We start from the raw sequence: 18,820 nt of genomic DNA on the forward strand, positions 1-18,820 counted from the left end.
AAATAATTTTTTTTTTTAAATTTGGCCGACCCTGAGAACAAGTCTCGGAGAGGGCCTGTTGACCCTCAAAGGGTTAAAACAGCGACTTTGCACTGTATTTTCGTATGGTATTTATTATTGTATTCTAGTTTTCCTGGTCTCATTTTATAGAATGGAAGACATATTACAGAAATTGAGAATGATTTTCACTGGTTTTACAAAGAAAAGTACCTTGAAATTGAGCTCAAAGTAGCAGAAATGTTCGATTTTTACCAAAGTTCGTAAGTAAACAAATCATGCTATGCGTCCAATACACGTCAACTGGTGAGTCTAATATTCTTTCAGAAGTGCGCTGATATTATTTATACCATTTCTACACCAATGCAGTAGTCTGCATAACAGTAAATCTTCTATTTTTTTGTAAGAATCAAAATTCAAAGTGGAAAGCAAAAGAATGTAAGAGGGGCATGGGGACGTGACTAATGAACAGAGTTAAATGTTATTTTAGTGCCAGGAATGTCTTTCTTGTTTATTCCGGACCCTATTTGGAAATTGGCATCTTTTGAAATTTGTGTGAAATTGGCAAAATTGCTAAATTCTAACCACTGTATTGGATAGTTGAAATCGGTAAATGGGTGGTTTCTTGTACTCATTCGATAGAAAAAATGGAGTTCTAGCTAAATAGTTATAAGTTTTGTCGACAAGTACACTGGAATTGACTGAAAATAGGGCTCAAATTGGGCAAAATTGCCAATGTGTAAGCATCGTCGAAACCGATAACTTCGCGAGAGCATAATTCCGTAACTTTTCCATCAAATTTCACACTTTTGGTGTCATTATGATCGGGAAAAGATTCTCTATCTTTTCATAAGATTTTTTTTTTTTTTTTTTTTTTAAATTTGGCCGACTCTGAGAACAAGTCTCTGAGAGGGCCTGTCGACCCTGAAAGGGTTAAAGGTTCTCATCATTCATCCTATCATTGTTCTAGCAGATGTGATAATGACACTGTTGTAATCTTTGAATGTGAGATCCTCTGACAGTATCATTCCCAAGTCCTTCATATTAGCTTTCCACTCTATCATGTGGTTAACCCTTTCAGGGTCGAGACCCCAGTTCAGGGTCAAAAAAAAAAAAGTTACTTTTTCTTATGAAATGACAGACTCTTTTCCCAATGGTAATGACACCAAAAGTGGTAGTGATGGTGGTAGTTGTTGTGATGGTGGTAGAGGATGGTAGTGATGGTGGTAGTGATTGTGATGGTGGTAGAGGGTGGTAGTGGTTGTGGTGGTAGAGGGTGGTAGTGGTTGTGGTAGTAGAGGGTGGTAGTGATGGTGGTAGAGGGTGGTAGTGATGGTGGTAGTGATTATGGTAGTGGGTGGAGCTGCAAGAGATCTCTTTATGTAAGGGGAGTCCCCTTTATAGGAGATTCCCCTTCCAAACAATAGTTTAACTTCTCCATCCTCTCCCCTCCTCCGGTTTTCCATACACCAACAAGAGTCTTCAATAAAGGTAAGTGTGATGTTATTATTATTGTTTTATTCTTGATTTCTCATTCTTTTCTGTATGTAAATATATATTTAATCTATAAAAAAATTTTTTTTTAATACTTTTGGGTGTCTGGAACAGATTAACCCCTTCAGGGTCCAAGGCCAAAATCTGAAGTGATGCTCCAGTGTCCAAGAAATTTAAAAAAAAAAAAAAAAAAAAAAAAAAAAAAAAAAAAAAAAATGATTTTTTTCTTACAGAATTAAAGAGTATATTTTTGTGAAGGTAATAAGACAAAAAATTTCTTTTTTTCTGATCAGTACTTACCGAGATACAGCAGCAGGAACTTGACCCAAAATGACCGGGTGGCAGCAACATCAGTGACTTCCGCAAAATCCCATTTTTTTATTTTACGTTTTTTATACTTTTTTCTTTTCTTTTCTATTTTTTTTCTTTTTCTAATAACATTTGTGGCCGGTGAGACCAGTATAATGTATATTGTGTACGTGTACACTCATTGTACTCAACACAATAACTGTACTAATTTTTTATCATTATATTGCTTACAAAACTTGTTTACAAGTTTATTGTAAACAAAATAATGAAAATATTAGCATGGTTATTGTGCTGAATACAACGGTACCATATAGCACCATATGGTACAATGGTGCCATAGGGTGCAATTGTACCATATGGTACAATGGCACCATATGATACAATGGTACCATATAATACAATGGTACCATATGATACAATGGTACCATATGGTACAATGGCACCATTTGGTACAATGGTACCGTATGATACAATGGTACCATATGATACAATAGTACCGTTTGGTGCAATGGTACCTTATGGTACCATATGGTGTAATGGTACCATATGATGCAATGGTACCATATGGTACATTGTACCATACAGTACAATGATACCATATTTATTTATTTATTTATTTTATTTATTTATTAACAATTTGAGCACACATACAGAGGTACAAAAAAATACAGATAAGAGCAGCATGCCAAAGCCACTTATACTATGCATAGCATTACGGGCTGGCTTAAAATTAACTTAAGATTAACTAAGCAATGATGAAATCAGTGAAAAAACATTAATGTAAACAGATTACTATAAAGCACAAGTGAGTATTACAAAGACAGGTCATATGGTTGCATGCATTGTTGTACATTCAGTCGTATGAAGTATTCTGTTAGGTAGTGTATTTAAAAAATAATAAAGTTAGATTGGGGTTTAGGTTTAACATTTATGTGATATAATTGTGAGAAACATTTAAGATATACAATTTATAAGGTTCAGTTATTCAGTATTTATTTGGTTTTGGGTGAGTAAATGTTCTTTGAGAAGAGACTTGAATTTATAAACAGGTAGTGTTTCTTTTATATTTACAGGTAATGAATTCCAGATTTTACGGCCTTTTATGTGCATTGAGTTTTTGCATAGTGTGAGATGGACACGAGGAACATCAAAGAGTGATCTGTGCCTTGTGTTATGGTCATGTGTTCTGTTGAGCTTGGCAAGGAGATGTTTGAGGGGAGGGTTAATATCAGAGTTAAGTGTTCTATGTATGTAATAGGTGCAGTAATAAGTATGGATGTTTTGTATGGTGAGTAGGTTTAGTGTACTGAATATTGGTGGAGTGTGCTGCCTGTAGTGAGAATTTGTTATCGTTCTAACTGCAGCCTTTTGTTGGGTAATTAGTGGTCTGAGATGGTTAATTGTTGTTGAGCCCCATGCACAAATTCCATAGGTGAGATAGGGGTAAATAATAGAGTGATATAGGGCCAGGAGGGCTGACTGTGGAGCATAGTACCGTATCTTCGATAGTATGCCTACAGTCTTGGAAATTTTCTTAGAAATTTGTTGTATATGTGTATGAAATTTGAGTCTATTATCAAGGTGGATTCCTAAGAATTTTCCCTCTGTTAGCTTTGTGATAGGTGATCCGTTTATCATTATGTTAAGAGGGACATCTGTAGCTCTGTTACCAAACTGAATGAAGTAGGTTTTGTCAATGTTTAGTGTAAGTTTGTTAGTCCTCATCCAGGTAGATATTTTCTGTAATTCGGTATTTACAGTATTGGCTAGTGTGACTGGGCTCGGGTGGGAGAAGACGTATGTAGTGTCATCTGCAAATAGTGTGGGTTTGAGTAATTGCAAAGCATTTGGTAGGTCGTTTATGTATAGGAGAAACAGAAGAGGGTCAAGGACACTTCCCTGTGGGACACCAACTGTAATTGGTTGTGCAGAAGAGTTTGCCCCATTTGCGTACACATATTGGCTTCTGTTGCTGAGGTATGACTTGAGGTAGTTGAGGGAGTGCCCTCTTATACCATAGTGTGACAATTTTACGTGGAGCAAGTCATGGTCAACTGTATCAAAAGCTTTACGTAAGTCAATGAAGATCCCCAGTGGGACTTCTTTTTTCTCTATTGCAGTGTATATATGTTCTAGCATGTGTATAATAGCATCATTAGTATTTTTATTAGGCCTGAATCCAAATTGGCAGGGGTTGAGTATGTTTTGGGAAATAAGGTAGGAGTAGATTCGTTTATGAATTAATTTTTCGAAGATTTTTGAGAGAGGGTGTAAGTTGGATATTGGCCTATAGTTATTCAAGTCTGTTTGGTCTCCTCCTTTGTGGATCGGGGTGACCCTTGCTATTTTGAGAACTGTAGGGAAGGTGAAGGATTCAATGGATTTGTTAAAGAGTGTTGCAATGATTGGTGATAGCACTTGTGACACTTTTTTGTATATAAAGGGAGGTAAGGTATTTAAATCTCCTGCCTGGTTTTTTAGTGCGTTGATAATAAGGGAGACTTCATATGGGTTAGTCGGAGCTAGGAACAGTGTGTTCGGGTAGTTGCCGGTGAGGTACTCATTTGGTGGGGTATCTGAGCTTGGGATTTTATTGGCAAGGTTTTGTCCTATAGTGGAGAAGAAATCATTGAGTCTGTTTGCTGTTTCTGTTGGTGGGAGTTGGGGTTCATCTGATTTTGCTAATTTTATTTCGCTATTTCGTGATATCTTTTTTGTTCCCAGAATTACTGATAGGGTTTTCCAGGTCTTTTTTATATCACCTCGTAAGTTGGATAATCTGTTCTCATAATACAATTTTTTTGCCCTTCTTATCAGGCTGGTTAGGATTGACGAGTAATGTTTTGTTTGGTCTCTGGTTATGTGACCCATTCTGTACTGTTTTTCATAATGGTGTTTTGTATTTATGGATTTGAGAATGCTGGGTGTTAGCCAGGGACTGTTCAGTCTCTTAGCTGTCATCTGTTTAGTTTTTTTAGGGCAGTGCTTGTTATAGAGGTATTGGGTCTTTTTTAGAAAATTATTAATACATTCGTCAATATCTGTATAGATTTCTAGCTCAGTGTGCCAGTCAATGTTTGCTACTGCTGTTGTGAAGTTATTAATGGCTGCCTCATTGTGAAGTCTGAAGGTGACTTTAGTAGTGTCTTGGGGTAGTTTACCAAGAGTTGTTATGAGGAAAGTAGGGTAGTGGTCTGTGGTATTATCTGTAATTATGCCTGATTTTAAAGGGGATATGGTGTTGGTCCAGATGTGGTCAAGTAGGGAAACACTAGTCTCTGTAACTCTTGTAGGTTTTGTTACTGTTGGTAGCAACATACAGTTACTCATTGTGTTTGTGAATTCAGTAACGTGTGGGTCCTGGTCTTGCAGGAGATTTATATTGAAGTCACCTGAGAGTAGTAAGTGATCTTTGTTCATGCGTGCATCAGTTATCATACTTCCTAGGTTTTGACTAAATTGGCTAATGTTTGACTGTGGAACTCTGTAGATGTTTATATATGTGAGAGGTTTTTGTATTTATTTGGATTTGAATTTGGCTATTATATATTCCCCATGTTCATCCCTTGTGCAAGTATTAGTGATACATTCTAGTTGGTCTGAGTAGTATATGGCTGTGCCACCCCCTTGTTGGTCTGGCCTACAGTTGTGTATGGCTGTGTAACCAGGAATGGCATAAACATCTGTACTATCAGGCTTTAGCCAGGTTTCAGTTAGTGTAATGATGGACATATTGGCATGTAAGGAATTTAGTAATGCTATGAGGTCATCGTAATGCTTGCTTAAAGATCTGATATTGTAGTTAAAGATAGTTATGTTGTTGTTGGCACTGAGAAGTGCCTTTGATTGTTCTGCAGTGTAGTAATTACAGTAACTGTTTGATTCATTTAAGTCATTAAATAAGAGGTTGGTATCACGATCAATGTTTGTAATCATAAGATTTGTAGTGAATCTATAGTTAGAATTAAGTATAAAACAAAGTAAATAGTCTTAAGCTAAAAAATAGCACCTGAATTATTTAACAAATGTGAAATAATGAGCTAAGGTTTTTTTTTAAGCTAAAATAAAGGAGACAATATAAAAGGGACTAATACAAATAAAGTGATGATCAAATAATGGAGCTTGGGAATATGATAGTAGGTAGTACTATAAAGGTAATTCTTTAAAGTTAGAATTATAGTATAAAATTATAATATAAAAGGGACTAATATAAGTTGGGGTGAACAATAAAGTGGTAATCAAATAAATGAGCTTTGGAATATAATGGCAAAATTGTGAACTTATTCTACTTTAGCACCTGAGAATAGCACCTTGATTATTTTAACAATTGTGAATATATAAACTAGGGTAGTTATTTTTTTTTTTTTTTTTGAACAAGTCGGCCGTCTCCCACCGAGGCAGGGTGACCCAAAAAAGAAAGAAAATCCCCAAAAAGAAAATACTTTCATCATCATTCAACACTTTCACCACACTCGCACATTATCACTGTTTATGCAGAGGTGCTCAGAAAACAACAGTCTAGAAGCATACACATATAAAGATACACAACATACCCCTCCAAACTGCCAATATCCCAAACCCCTCCTTTAAAGTGCAGGCATTGTACTTCCCATTTCCAGGACTCAAGTCCGACTATATGAAAATAACCGGTTTCCCTGAATCCCTTCAGTAAATATTACCCTGCTCACACTCCAACAGATCGTCAGGTCCCAAGTACCATTCGTCTCCATTCACTCCTATCTAACACGCTCACGCACGCTTGCTGGAAGTCCAAGCCCCTTACCCACAAAACCTCCTTTACCCCCTCTCTCCAACCCTTTCGAGGACGACCCCTACCCCTCTTTCCTTCCCCTATAGATTTATATGCTTTCCATGTCATTCTACTTTGATCCATTCTCTCTAAATGACCAAACCACCTCAACAACCCCTCTTCTGCCCTCTGACTAATATTTTTATTAACTCCACACCTTCTCCTAATTTCCACACTCCGAATTTTCTGCATAATATTTACACCACACATTGCCCTTAAAACAGGACATCTCCACTGCCTCCAACCGTCTCCTCGCTGCTGCATTTACCACCCAAGCTTCACACCCATATAAGAGTGTTGGTACTACTATACTTTCATACATTCCCTTCTTTACCTCCATAGATAACGTTTTTTGACTCCACATATACCTCAACGCACCACTCACCTTTTTTCCCTCATCAATTCTATGATTAACCTCATCCTTCATAAATCCATCCGCCGACACGTCAACTCCCAAGTATCTGAAAACATTCACTTCTTCCATACTCCTCCTCCCCAATTTGATATCCAATTTTTCTTTATCTAAATCATTTGATACCCTCATCACCTTACTCTTTTCTATGTTCACTTTCAACTTTCTACCTTTACACACATTCCCAAACTCATCCACTAACCTTTGCAATTTTTCTTTAGAATCTCCCATAAGCACAGTATCATCAGCAAAAAGTAACTGTGTCAATTCCAATTTTGAATTTGATTCCCCATAATTTAATCCCACCCCTCTCCCAAACACCCTAGCATTTACTTCCTTTACAACCCCATCTATAAATATATTAAACAACCATGGTGACATTACACATCCCTGTCTAAGACCTACTTTTACCGGGAAGTAGTCTCCCTCTCTTCTACACACCCTAACCTGAGCCTCACTATCCTCATAAAAACTCTTTACAGCATTTAATAACTTACCACCTATTCCATATACTTGCAACATCTGCCACATTGCTCCTCTATCCACTCTATCATATGCCTTTTCTAAATCCATAAATGCAATAAAAACTTCCCTATCTTTATCTAAATACTGTTCACATATATGCTTCAATGTAAACACCTGATCTACACATCCCCTACCCACTCTAAAACCTCCTTGCTCATCCGCAATCCTACATTCTGTCTTACCTCTAATTCTTTCAATTATAACCCTACCGTACACTTTCCCTGGTATACTCAGTAAGCTTATTCCTCTATAATTTTTACAGTCTCTTTTGTCCCCTTTCCCTTTATATAAAGGGACTATACATGCTCTCTGCCAATCCCTAGGTACCTTCCCCTCTTTCATACATTTATTGAACAAAAGTACCAACCACTCCAACACTATATCCCCCCCTGCTTTTAACATTTCTGTCATGATCCCATCAGTTCCAGCTGCTTTACCCCTTTTCATTTTACTTAATGCCTCACGTACCTCCCCCACACTTACATTCTGCTCTTCTTCACTCCTAAAAGATGGTATACCTCCCTGACCAGTGCATGAAATTACTGCCTCTGTTTCTTCCTTAACATTTAAAAGTTCCTCAAAATATTCTCGCCATCTACCCAATACCTCCATCTCCCCATCTACTGACTCCCCTACTCTGTTTTTAACTGACAAATCCATATTTTCCCTAGGCTTTCTTAACTTGTTTAACTCACTCCAAAATTTTTTCTTATTTTCATTAAAATTTCTTGACAGTGCCTCTCCCACTCTATCATCTGTTCTCCTTTTGCACTCTCTCACCACTATCTTTACCTTTCTTTTACTCTCCATATACTCTGCTCTTCTTATAACACTTCTGCTTTGTAAAAACCTCTCATAAGCTACCTTTTTCTCTTTTATCACACCCTTTACTTCATCATTCCACCAATCACTCCTCTTTCCTCCTGCCCCCACCCTCCTATAACCACAAACTTCTGCCCCACATTCTAATACTGCATTTTTAAAACTATTCCAACCCTCTTCAACCCCCCCACTACTCATCTTTGCACTAGCCCACCTTTCTGCCAATAGTCGCTTATATCTCACCCGAACTTCCTCCTCCCTTAGTTTATACACTTTCACCTCCCTCTTACTTGTTGTTGCCACCTTCCTCTTTTCCCATCTACCTCTTACTCTAACTGTAGCTACAACTAAATAATGATCCGATATATCAGTTGCCCCTCTATAAACATGTACATCCTGGAGCCTACCCATCAACCTTTTATCCACCAATACATAATCTAATAAACTACTTTCATTACGTGCTACATCATACCTTGTATATTTATTTATCCTCTTTTTCATAAAATATGTATTACTTATTACCAAATTTCTTTCTACACATAGCTCAATTAAAGGCTCCCCATTTACATTTACCCCTGGCACCCCAAATTTACCTATTACTCCTTCCATAACATTTTTACCCACTTTAGCATTGAAATCCCCAACCACCATTACTCTTACACTTGATTCAAAACTCCCCACGCATTCACTCAACATTTCCCAAAATCTCTCTCTCTCCTCTACACTTCTCTCTTCTCCAGGTGCATACACGCTTATTATAACCCACTTTTCACATCCAATCTTTATTTTACTCCACATAATCCTTGAATTAATACATTTATAGTCCCTCTTTTCCTGCCATAGCTTATCCTTCAACATTATTGCTACTCCTTCTTTAGCTCTAACTCTATTTGAAACCCCTGACCTAATCCCATTTATTCCTCTCCACTGAAACTCTCCCACCCCCTTCAGCTTTGTTTCACTTAAAGCCAGGACATCCAGCTTCTTCTCATTCATAACATCCACAATCATCTCTTTCTTATCATCTGCACAACATCCACGCACATTCAGACTTCCCACTTTGACAATTTTCTTCTTCTTATTCTTTTTAGTAATCTTTACAGGAAAAGGGGTTACTAGCCCATTGTTCCCGGCATTTTAGTTGACTTTTACAACACACATGGCTTACGGAGGAAAGATTCTTATTCCACTTCCCCATGGATATAAAAGGAAAATTAATAAGACCAAGAACTATTAAGATAAAATCAAAGAAAACTCAGATGAGTGTGTATAAATAAATGTGTACATGTATGTGTAGTGTGACCTAAGTGTAAGTAGAAGTAGCAAGACATGCCTGTAATCTTGCATATTTGAGACAGACAAAAGACATCAGCAATCCTACCATCATGTAAAACAATCACAGGCTTCGTTTTACACTCACTTGGCAGGGTAGTTATATAAAGCTAAAATAAAGGAGAAAATATATAAGGGACTAAAAATTAAATAATGGTAAACAAAGTTAAATGGACAGATGGTCACTATGAAATAATATTGGTTTAGGAGTAAGATCTGATTTGTAATATTAAATAAATTGAGCAGTTTATTGCACAATAAAAAGTAAAAAAAAAATGAGGTAGTTGGTACTAGCTAGCAAAAGATAGTTTTGGTACTTGCAAAAAAGTAATTGGAATATACACTAATTGCATACACAATGAAAAGTGACTAAAAAACAAGTAGTGATAAACAAAATTAAATGGACAGGTAAGAATAATGAATATTATTAATTTGGAGTAAGATTTGACTTGTAATTTAAAATTATGAGCAATTAATAGCAGTAAGAAAGAAGTATAGAGTATTGGAGGTAGTTGGTATTAGCTAGTGATGAAAAATAATAAAAATAATAATGCACAATATAATAATAACGTACACTATATGCACCACACATATATATGTATTAAGGGCACTTATCTAATCTGTTACAGAAATGTCAGCTTTTCTAAGGAAGGTAGAGAAATCATGTTCGTTTGAGATGGTATATTGTTGTCCTGTTGATGTTTTCCTTACTAGTATTTTCCCATCTCGCGTGAAACACTGATGTATTTTGTTTTCCTGTTTAAGTTTTCTCAGCCTGAACAGAAGGTTTTGACGTTTTTTTGTTAGACACTCATTTATGTACACTCCATTTTTCATTGTAATTGCTGATTTAATTAGGTCCTTTCTTTTATCGTATGAATGAAGTCTGATCATTATACTGTGTTTACTTCCTGGTTTTCCTAGCAAACGTGTTTCTTTGATTTCATTGTTTTGCACGATGACTTGTACGTGGTTCTGTATTATCCTGATAGCAGTTTCTTTGCACTGTGCTTGTGTTATGTCACTAGGAATGTGTGGACTGTTTATTATAACTGCATCAGACAACTTATCTTGTTCAGTTTTGTTGTCTTGGAAATCAAGGTATTCATTTAGTCGAGTGTGCATGTTCTGATTCCAGTCCTTGATTGCTTCTTCAACCTTCATATTTATTGTTGTTATTTGCTCAGTGTGACTGGGTATAGCTGCTTTTAGAGTATTTTCTGTGTCAACACTTCCCGATGTAATCTTCTCTTCAAGGTTTTGGATCTTGTTCTCGAGGTTGGTTATCTTGGATTCTCGTCGCTCGAGTGTTGCTTTGATATCTTTGATTTCATTTTCTAGAGCAACGATGTAGTCCTTGATATTGTCAGGAATAATCATACCTGAGTTATCATGGGTGAATCCTTTGAAGGGAGTGGAGTTGGAGGGGGAGTCGGCCATGTTTGTTGTTGTTGTTGTTGTTGTTCCCTGGGTGGCGGCGGTGAGGGGGGTTGATGATACACTGGCGTCCTGCTGGGTAGACAAGTTGAGTTCTAGGGTCCTTGCTGTTATTCTATTATTACTGGTGTTGTTTCTTCTGCGATATCCTTTCATAGTATCACTGAAGTAGATACTGTGTAGCAATGGAGGAGAAGGCTTGTTTTCTCGGAGCTTGGGTTAAGTGGTTGTCTGGCAGCGGAGGCAGTGTTTGGGTTAGCAGGGCTGTCTTCCTTAGATCTTCTAATTTTGTCAAGATTTGGGTTACATTCTTAGTATTCTTGGGTCATGTTGTGGTCTACGTGGGTTCATGTAGTTGAACTTTCACTTAGGCCATCACAAGTTTTGATGAGCGATGTTTTTTTTGAGAAAGAAGAGCTGGTAGGATACCGTTGCTGCCGCTGCCGCTGTTGTATTCAACACAATAAACACACTAATATTTTATTATTTTGTTTACAATAGTTTACAACAAAAATATGCAAAAATGCTGTATATTAGTAATGTTCTATTATATATTTACAAGTGTACAGGAACTTGACGTGTTCCTTTAGGTGGATGACAAAGCACTTTGTTTCGGAAACTGCGAAGCCAGTAGCTAGCTTCCGTCGCCACTCACTCAATCTTGGCTGGTGCCTCATGCCACCAACACCTATTGACCATATGGTACACGGTATCATATGTTACAGGGTACCATATGGTACATTGTATTATATGGTATAGCCCTTAAACGGTCCAAACGTATATATACGTTCACTCAAGTAGCGCCCCAAATTTTTTGAGAGAAAAAAAATCTTTTTTTTTTTTAATAGGAAAAAAGAGCATATGGTACCCAACCATCCCCAATTATTTTAATATGGCACACAGTGAGTGCGCACACCCATTCTCTCATGTCTAGGTGACTCAGGCTTATTGTGGCAATGTTGAATGAATGACAAAGAAAACGTATTTATACGTTTGGGGCGCTACGCGCGTGAATGTATATATACGTTTGGACTGTTTAAGGGTTAAGGTACCATGCAGTACAGGATGACATATGGTACAGGGTACCATATGGTACAGGGTACCATATGGTACAGGGTACCATACAGTACAGGACACCATATGGTACAGATACAGGGATAACTATGGAAATAAGTCAACCTGACTTTTTTGGGTTATCCTAGGATTTTGTACGTATGCTGCTATGTATGATAATCTATGTAATTGTATTTCTGTACACCTGAATAAATTTACTCCAGTGCATGTGGCATCATAAGTAAGTTTGTTTAGTTATACACAAATAAAGTTACATAGAATATCATACTTAGCAGCATATGTTTGGAGAACCTAGGATAACCCAAAAAAGTCAGACAGACTTATTTCCATTAGGGTCCCTGTACCCTGTACCATTTGGTATAATGTACCATATGGTACAATGTACTATATGGTACATTGTACCATATGGTACCACTCTACCATACGATACCATTGTACCATATACCATTGTATGACATGGCACCATTGTACCATATGGCACAATGGTACCATATGGTTCAAAACCATAGAATTCGTCTTCATCTCCACTTCCATCAGTCTTAGAACTGTAAGTTGTGAAGAGGAGAGTCAGAATTCGCCCAGAGAGTGAGTGGGGAGTGAGAGTTTCCTTGCCGCCAGGCACAATGAACAAAGCTACTTTGCCGGCGTTCCCACAATGCCATGCGGGCGTCAAAATTTTTTCTATGGTGTGCTCACTGACCACCCAGACCCATTCTCTCAGCTGTAGGCCTACTAGCCTTCTCGCGCTAGATTTGACGCTGCTAGAATTTTGGCGTAGATCTACGGTTTGGACCCTGAAAGGGTTAATTGGATTTACATTGTTTCTTATGGGGAAAATGGTTTCAACATTCGTGAATTCCGACTTCTGGCAGACTCTCTGGAATGGATTCATCACGAAACTCGGGGGTCCACTGTACTCCTTTTATAGACCCTCCCAATCTCCTTCACTACCGGCAAAGAGTGTGACAATTCCTACTACCTATAAGACCCCTTGAATTATAAACACCTTAACACTCCGGCCATCTTCTGCCAAGGTAGGGTGACTGAAAAAAAAAAAACACTTTCACTATCACTCACTCCATCAGCTGTGCCAGAGATGTGCTGATATTCCAGCACAGATGCACTTCCAAACTGCAATATTCCCACCCCTCCTTCAAAGTATTTCCCACATGGCAACCTAATTTTATTTTTTAAATATATTTCATTCTTGCAAGTCAGAGGTGATTGTGAAATGCTACAAGTTTAAACCTATAGACTACAGCAAGAGACCAGAACCTGTCTTGACCCAATTAAGGCTTCATGTAAAAGAATTATGTTCTCTCCCTCAATACTGTAATCCTCAGAAGAAATCCAGTAACTCTTGGGGTTCAGCAGTAAACATGCATATTTTTTTTTTTTTAAGTGTTTTTAATTTTACTGTGATTTTTTTAAAAGTAGCATGCCAACTACATGAAAAACTTGATAAAATATTGAAACACTGTTAAGATGGTTGAGCAAATGTCATAATTTGTAAATCACTTAATATAAATTTATTTAGAGTCAATAACTAAAAAAATATTCCTAATAATTAGGCAGACCCCAGGTAATGATATTCCTCGTACATAATAAAGAGTTTCATTTTACCTTAGTTAGCATCTCGTGGTGTCTGCTTTCTCTATGTATAGTGCCAGGTTGAGCATTATGATGTTCCATTAACAAAAATTGTTCAGTCATCTCGCAGAAACGCCTCCGAACCTTACCCACAGTTGTAGAGAATGACATTTCTTCCTCCAGTTTCTAAAAAAATAAAAAAAAAATTAAATAAAAAATAAAAAAAAAGGAACACAAAATGTTTTCATCATTAATAAATATAAAGTATATATGCATGCATGTGTACATGTGTGTGTATAATACATTTTTTAACACTGGCCATCTCCCATTGAGGCAGGGTAATCCAAAAAAGAAACACTTTCACCATAATTCACACTATCACTGTCTCACCAGAGGGACACAGACAAGAAAGTTTAGATATCCCTCCAAACAGCAAATATCCCAAACCCCTCCTTCAGAGTGCAGGCACTGTACTTTTCACCTCCAGGACTCAAGTCTCCCTAAATCCCTTCACAAAATATTACCTTGCTCACACTCCAACAGCTCATTAGGTCCCAAAATACCACTTGTACCCACTCACTCCTATCCAACACATTTACACATGCCAATGTGACTTTGTCAATGGTCCGAGTTGGACCGAAACGTCGTCGTAAGCTTCTCTCTTTTATGTGCGGGTCATTTGTGTATTACACATGCCTTTTGTACGTGTAAGACTCTTGCATACAAAATTTTTACCCTCTCCCTCCATCCTTTCCTAGGATGAACCCTACCCAGTCTTCCCTCCACTACAAATTTATACACCTTCCAAGTCATCCTATTTTGCTCCATCCTCTCTAAATGACCAAACCACCTCAACAACACCTCCTGAGCATTCTGGGAAACACTTTTAGTACTCTACACGTCCTCCTAATCTTCAAACAATGATTTCTCTGCATAATATTTACACCACACATTGCCCTCAAAACACAACACCTCTAATGCCTCCAACCTCCTCACTGCAACATTCACAACCAAGCTTCACACCCATAAAAGAGTGTTGGTACCACTATACACTCATACATCCCCCTCTTTGCCTCCATGGACAACCTTTGTCTCCACAGATACCTCAATGCACCACCAACCTTTTCCTTTTCATTAATTCCATTTTTTACCTCATCTTTTATATATCTATCTGCTGACACATCCACCCCCAAATATTAGGACACATTCACATCCTCCATACTCACTCACTCCCTCCAATCTGATAACCAGTTTTTAATTACCTAAATCATTTGATACCCTGATTGCCTTACTAATAAAGTCCCAGTATAATAAAATTATTCTCAGGAACAGAAGACAATATTTATTAATGTTAAATTAATTCAATACTGACAGTGATAAAAAAATGGTAAAAAATCTGTATGTTATTTAGAGGTAAATGACATTAACAAAGAAAACTCTTAAAATTAAGCTGCCAGTTTTAGACTGAAATTAAAATTGATTTTGTACTCAGTTGAGAAGCACCTGAACATTGAATTTTTTTTTATGATACATATAATATATACTATGTTTAATTTCATGCATAGGAGAGATAAATAAAAAATGAAACAGCACAATCATATAAGGCCAATAAAACATGAAAATACAGTAGGGCCCCACTTATATGAAGGTTAGGTTCCAAGCTACCGCCGTAAAGCAGAAATCGCCATGAAGTGTAACACCCTTATTTCAATCATAAATGCAAATGAATGCTAAATATCAAGTTTGCGCTAACATATATTAACCCCAAATCCTGAAGTGTTTGTGTCACAAAATACAGTGGTACCTTGGGATATGAACTTATTTCATTCCAGAAGGCAGTTCGAGTACTGATATCAAATGAATTTGCTCACATAAGGAATAATGTAAATTAGATTAATCCATTTCAGACTCCTAAAAATACACTTATGAAAGCACTTACATAATTGTTCGCGTTTTGAGCTGTTTGTATCCTGAGGTACCAGTGAATTCGAAAAAAAAGCTTTTTCTTATGAAATGATAAGAGAATCTTTTTCCGATGGCAATGATACCAAAAGTATGAAATTTGATGGAAAACTTACGGAATTAAGCTCTCGCAAAGTTAGTGATCTTGGCGATATGTACGCATCGGCGATTTCGCCCAATTTTTAGCCACTCCCATAGTTCCAGTCAACCAAACTTATAGCTATTTCTTTAGAACTCTATTTGTTCTATCGACTGAGTACAAGAAACTGCCCATTTACTGATTTCAACTACCCAGTAAAGTGGTTAGAGATTGGAAATTTGGCCAATATCACACAAATTAAAAAAGATGCCAATTTCAAAATAGGGTTCAGAAAAAACAATGCAGACATTCCTGGCACTAAAGTAAGATTTTCTCTATTTAATAGTCATGTCTCCAGGCTTTCTATTTTGAATTTTTATTCAAACAAAAAAAAGAAAATTTACTGTTATGCAGAATACTGCATTGTTGTAATAACTGTATAAATAATGCCAAACCATTCATGACTGCATATCAGAATGGCTAGTTGGACACCTACTGGACGGTGACGTCATTTGTTTAATCTTGAATACTGGCAAAAATCGAACATTTCTGCTACTCTGAGCTCAATTTCAAGGTCCGTTTCATCATGAAACCAATCAAAATAATCTCTCTATTTCTGTAATATGTCTTCGTTTCTATCAAATGAGACCAAGAAAATGAGAATGCAACCATAAATACTACACAAAAATACACCCCAAATTCGGCATTTTAATCTAAAAATACAGTCCAATTTTATTTTTTTCATTGTGCACTGCGTGCTGTACTTTTTTTATACTGCACACACTGACCACACAGACCCATTCTCTCACATGAGAACCTACCAGGTTTCTTATACTTGATTTGAAGCCGCTAGAACTTTGGTGTATTAATACGTCAAAAACACTGGCTCATAAGACGTATTTATATGACACCGACAGTCAAAGGGTTACGTTAGCAACAGAACTAGGCATTAAAAAATAAAACACTAAAATACACATATAGTACACTCATTATTAGGTTCACACACGTTTGTATTAAACAGCCTCTTCTCACTTAATGACGGAGTTCCGTTCCTAAGACCACGTTGGTAAACGAATTCATCATTAAGCGAGGAGCACACTAAAATGGTAGTGGGTTTGAGTCAACCATCTTTGATATTGTTTTAATGTCACCTTTTCATCATTTAGTGTATTTTTAAATGTTTATACAGTAGTGTCCTGTGTACTGTAATAAACAAAATAGAGGAAATCAGCTCCGATATACATTATTTAGGTAAGCACACTAGTCAGAGCCCGTTGTAAGCCCAAGTCATTGATAAACGAGTAAGTTGCTAAATGAGGAGAGGCTGTACCATAATACAAACACTTTACATTGTGTACAAGTTGTCTCCAAGTTGGTACAGTAGAATAAATAAAGAGCAACACTCTTATTCTCATGTAACACCATTTTTAGAAGAAATGACGCTCTGAGTGAAGACATACAAAAGGAATAATTTTCTACAGTTACCGCCAGTAATATTATAGTGTACACAATTTGTTTTGTGTTGAACTATAGAAAATGTTCTTGTTTCCAACACTCCAACAAGACTGGAAAAAATTTCATATTTAACCCTTTGAGGGTCGACAGGCCCTCTCCGAAACTCGTTCTCAGGGTCGGCCAAATTTCAAAAAAAAAAAAATTATTTTTTTCTTATGAAAAAATAGAGTTTTTTTTTCTAAACATTATAGGATAAACAAAAAAATTTTACCATCAATACTTACGGAGATATGGATGCATGAAGTTTGCAGAAAATGAGCCGCGTATGGCAACAGCAGCGACTGCCCCTCACCCGGTAAACTTTAGTTTACTTGTATTTGAAGGTTTGTTGTTTTTTTCACTATTTTATTTTTTCACATAACTTATGTGGCCTATGAGACCAAAGTAAGGTGCAATGTACATATATACACTCGTTGTATACAACACAATAAGCACACAAACATAATTATCAATAAACCATACCCCCGGCCGGGATTGAACCCGCGGTCATAGAGTCTCAAAACTCCAGCCCGTCGCGCTAACCACTAGACTCTATGACCGCGGGTTCAATCCCGGCCGGGGGTATGGTTTATTTGCAATCGTGTCATTACGATTTCTTAAGTCATAATTATCAATATATTGTTTACAAAACTTGTTTACAAAAACAAACAATACAAAACATTGTTTATTATTATTGTTCTATAATATATATACCAATATACAGTCACTGAACATATTCCTATTAGTTCTGCAGCTTGTGGAACTCTGAAACATGGTGTCATACACAATGGTGTTTTATCTTTCTCCCTCATTCTATCTCTTTCAATCTGTCTCTCTCTTTCTATCTGTCTGTCTACCTCTGTCTCACAGGTACACATAAATACAAGTATACATAGTATAAATTACCTAGGATAACCCAAGAAATCCAGACAAAGTGCTATACTCTGCTTGAAGATGTGAGTAAAAGTGATGAGGCAGTCTTGTGGCTCTCTGAGACAGAGAGCTAGACGGATAGACAGGTAGCTTGACAGACAGACAAATAGACAGACAGAAATGTTAGTGTACCAGTACCAGTGTACTAGTGTTCCACCCTCCTCCTCCTCTTCTTCCTCTTCCTCCTCTTCCCCCTACTCTTCCTCCTCTTCCCCCTACTCTTCCTCATACTCTTCATCTTCCTCTTCCTCCTACTCTTCCTCTTCCTCCTCCTCCTCTTCCTCCTCCTCCTCTTCTTCCTCTTCCTCCTACTCTTCCTCTTCCTCCTACTCTTCCTCCTCCTCCTCCTCCTCTTCTTCCTCTTCCTCCTCTTCCCCCTAATCTTCCTCCTACTATTCCTCTTCCTCCTCTTCCTCTTATTCCTCTTCCTCCTACTCTTCCTCTTCCTCCTCCTCCTCCTCCTCTTCTTCATCTTCCCCCTACTCTTCCTCCTTCTCCTTCTCCTCCATAGTGTAAATTACCAGGAGTCAGCAGCTGTCAAAATGACATA

The 18,820-nt window shown here is 37.2% G+C and overlaps 1 protein-coding gene across 1 annotated transcript in view; it reads right to left on the reverse strand.

Moving 5' to 3' along the window:
* LOC128685938 (uncharacterized) overlaps positions 1-13,988 on the reverse strand; it is a gene marked incomplete at its 5' end in the record, with an annotated part of 637,739 nt that extends 623,751 nt beyond the window's left edge. The window contains 1 exon segment of the mRNA XM_070083119.1: positions 13,836-13,988. Within this exon segment, the coding sequence (XP_069939220.1) occupies positions 13,836-13,988 (153 nt within the window).
* Positions 13,989-18,820: the final 4,832 nt, after the last annotated feature.

This window comes from Cherax quadricarinatus, chromosome 9 (genome assembly GCF_038502225.1).
Source record: "Cherax quadricarinatus isolate ZL_2023a chromosome 9, ASM3850222v1, whole genome shotgun sequence".
In the NCBI taxonomy this organism is placed as follows: Eukaryota; Metazoa; Arthropoda; class Malacostraca; order Decapoda; family Parastacidae; genus Cherax; species Cherax quadricarinatus.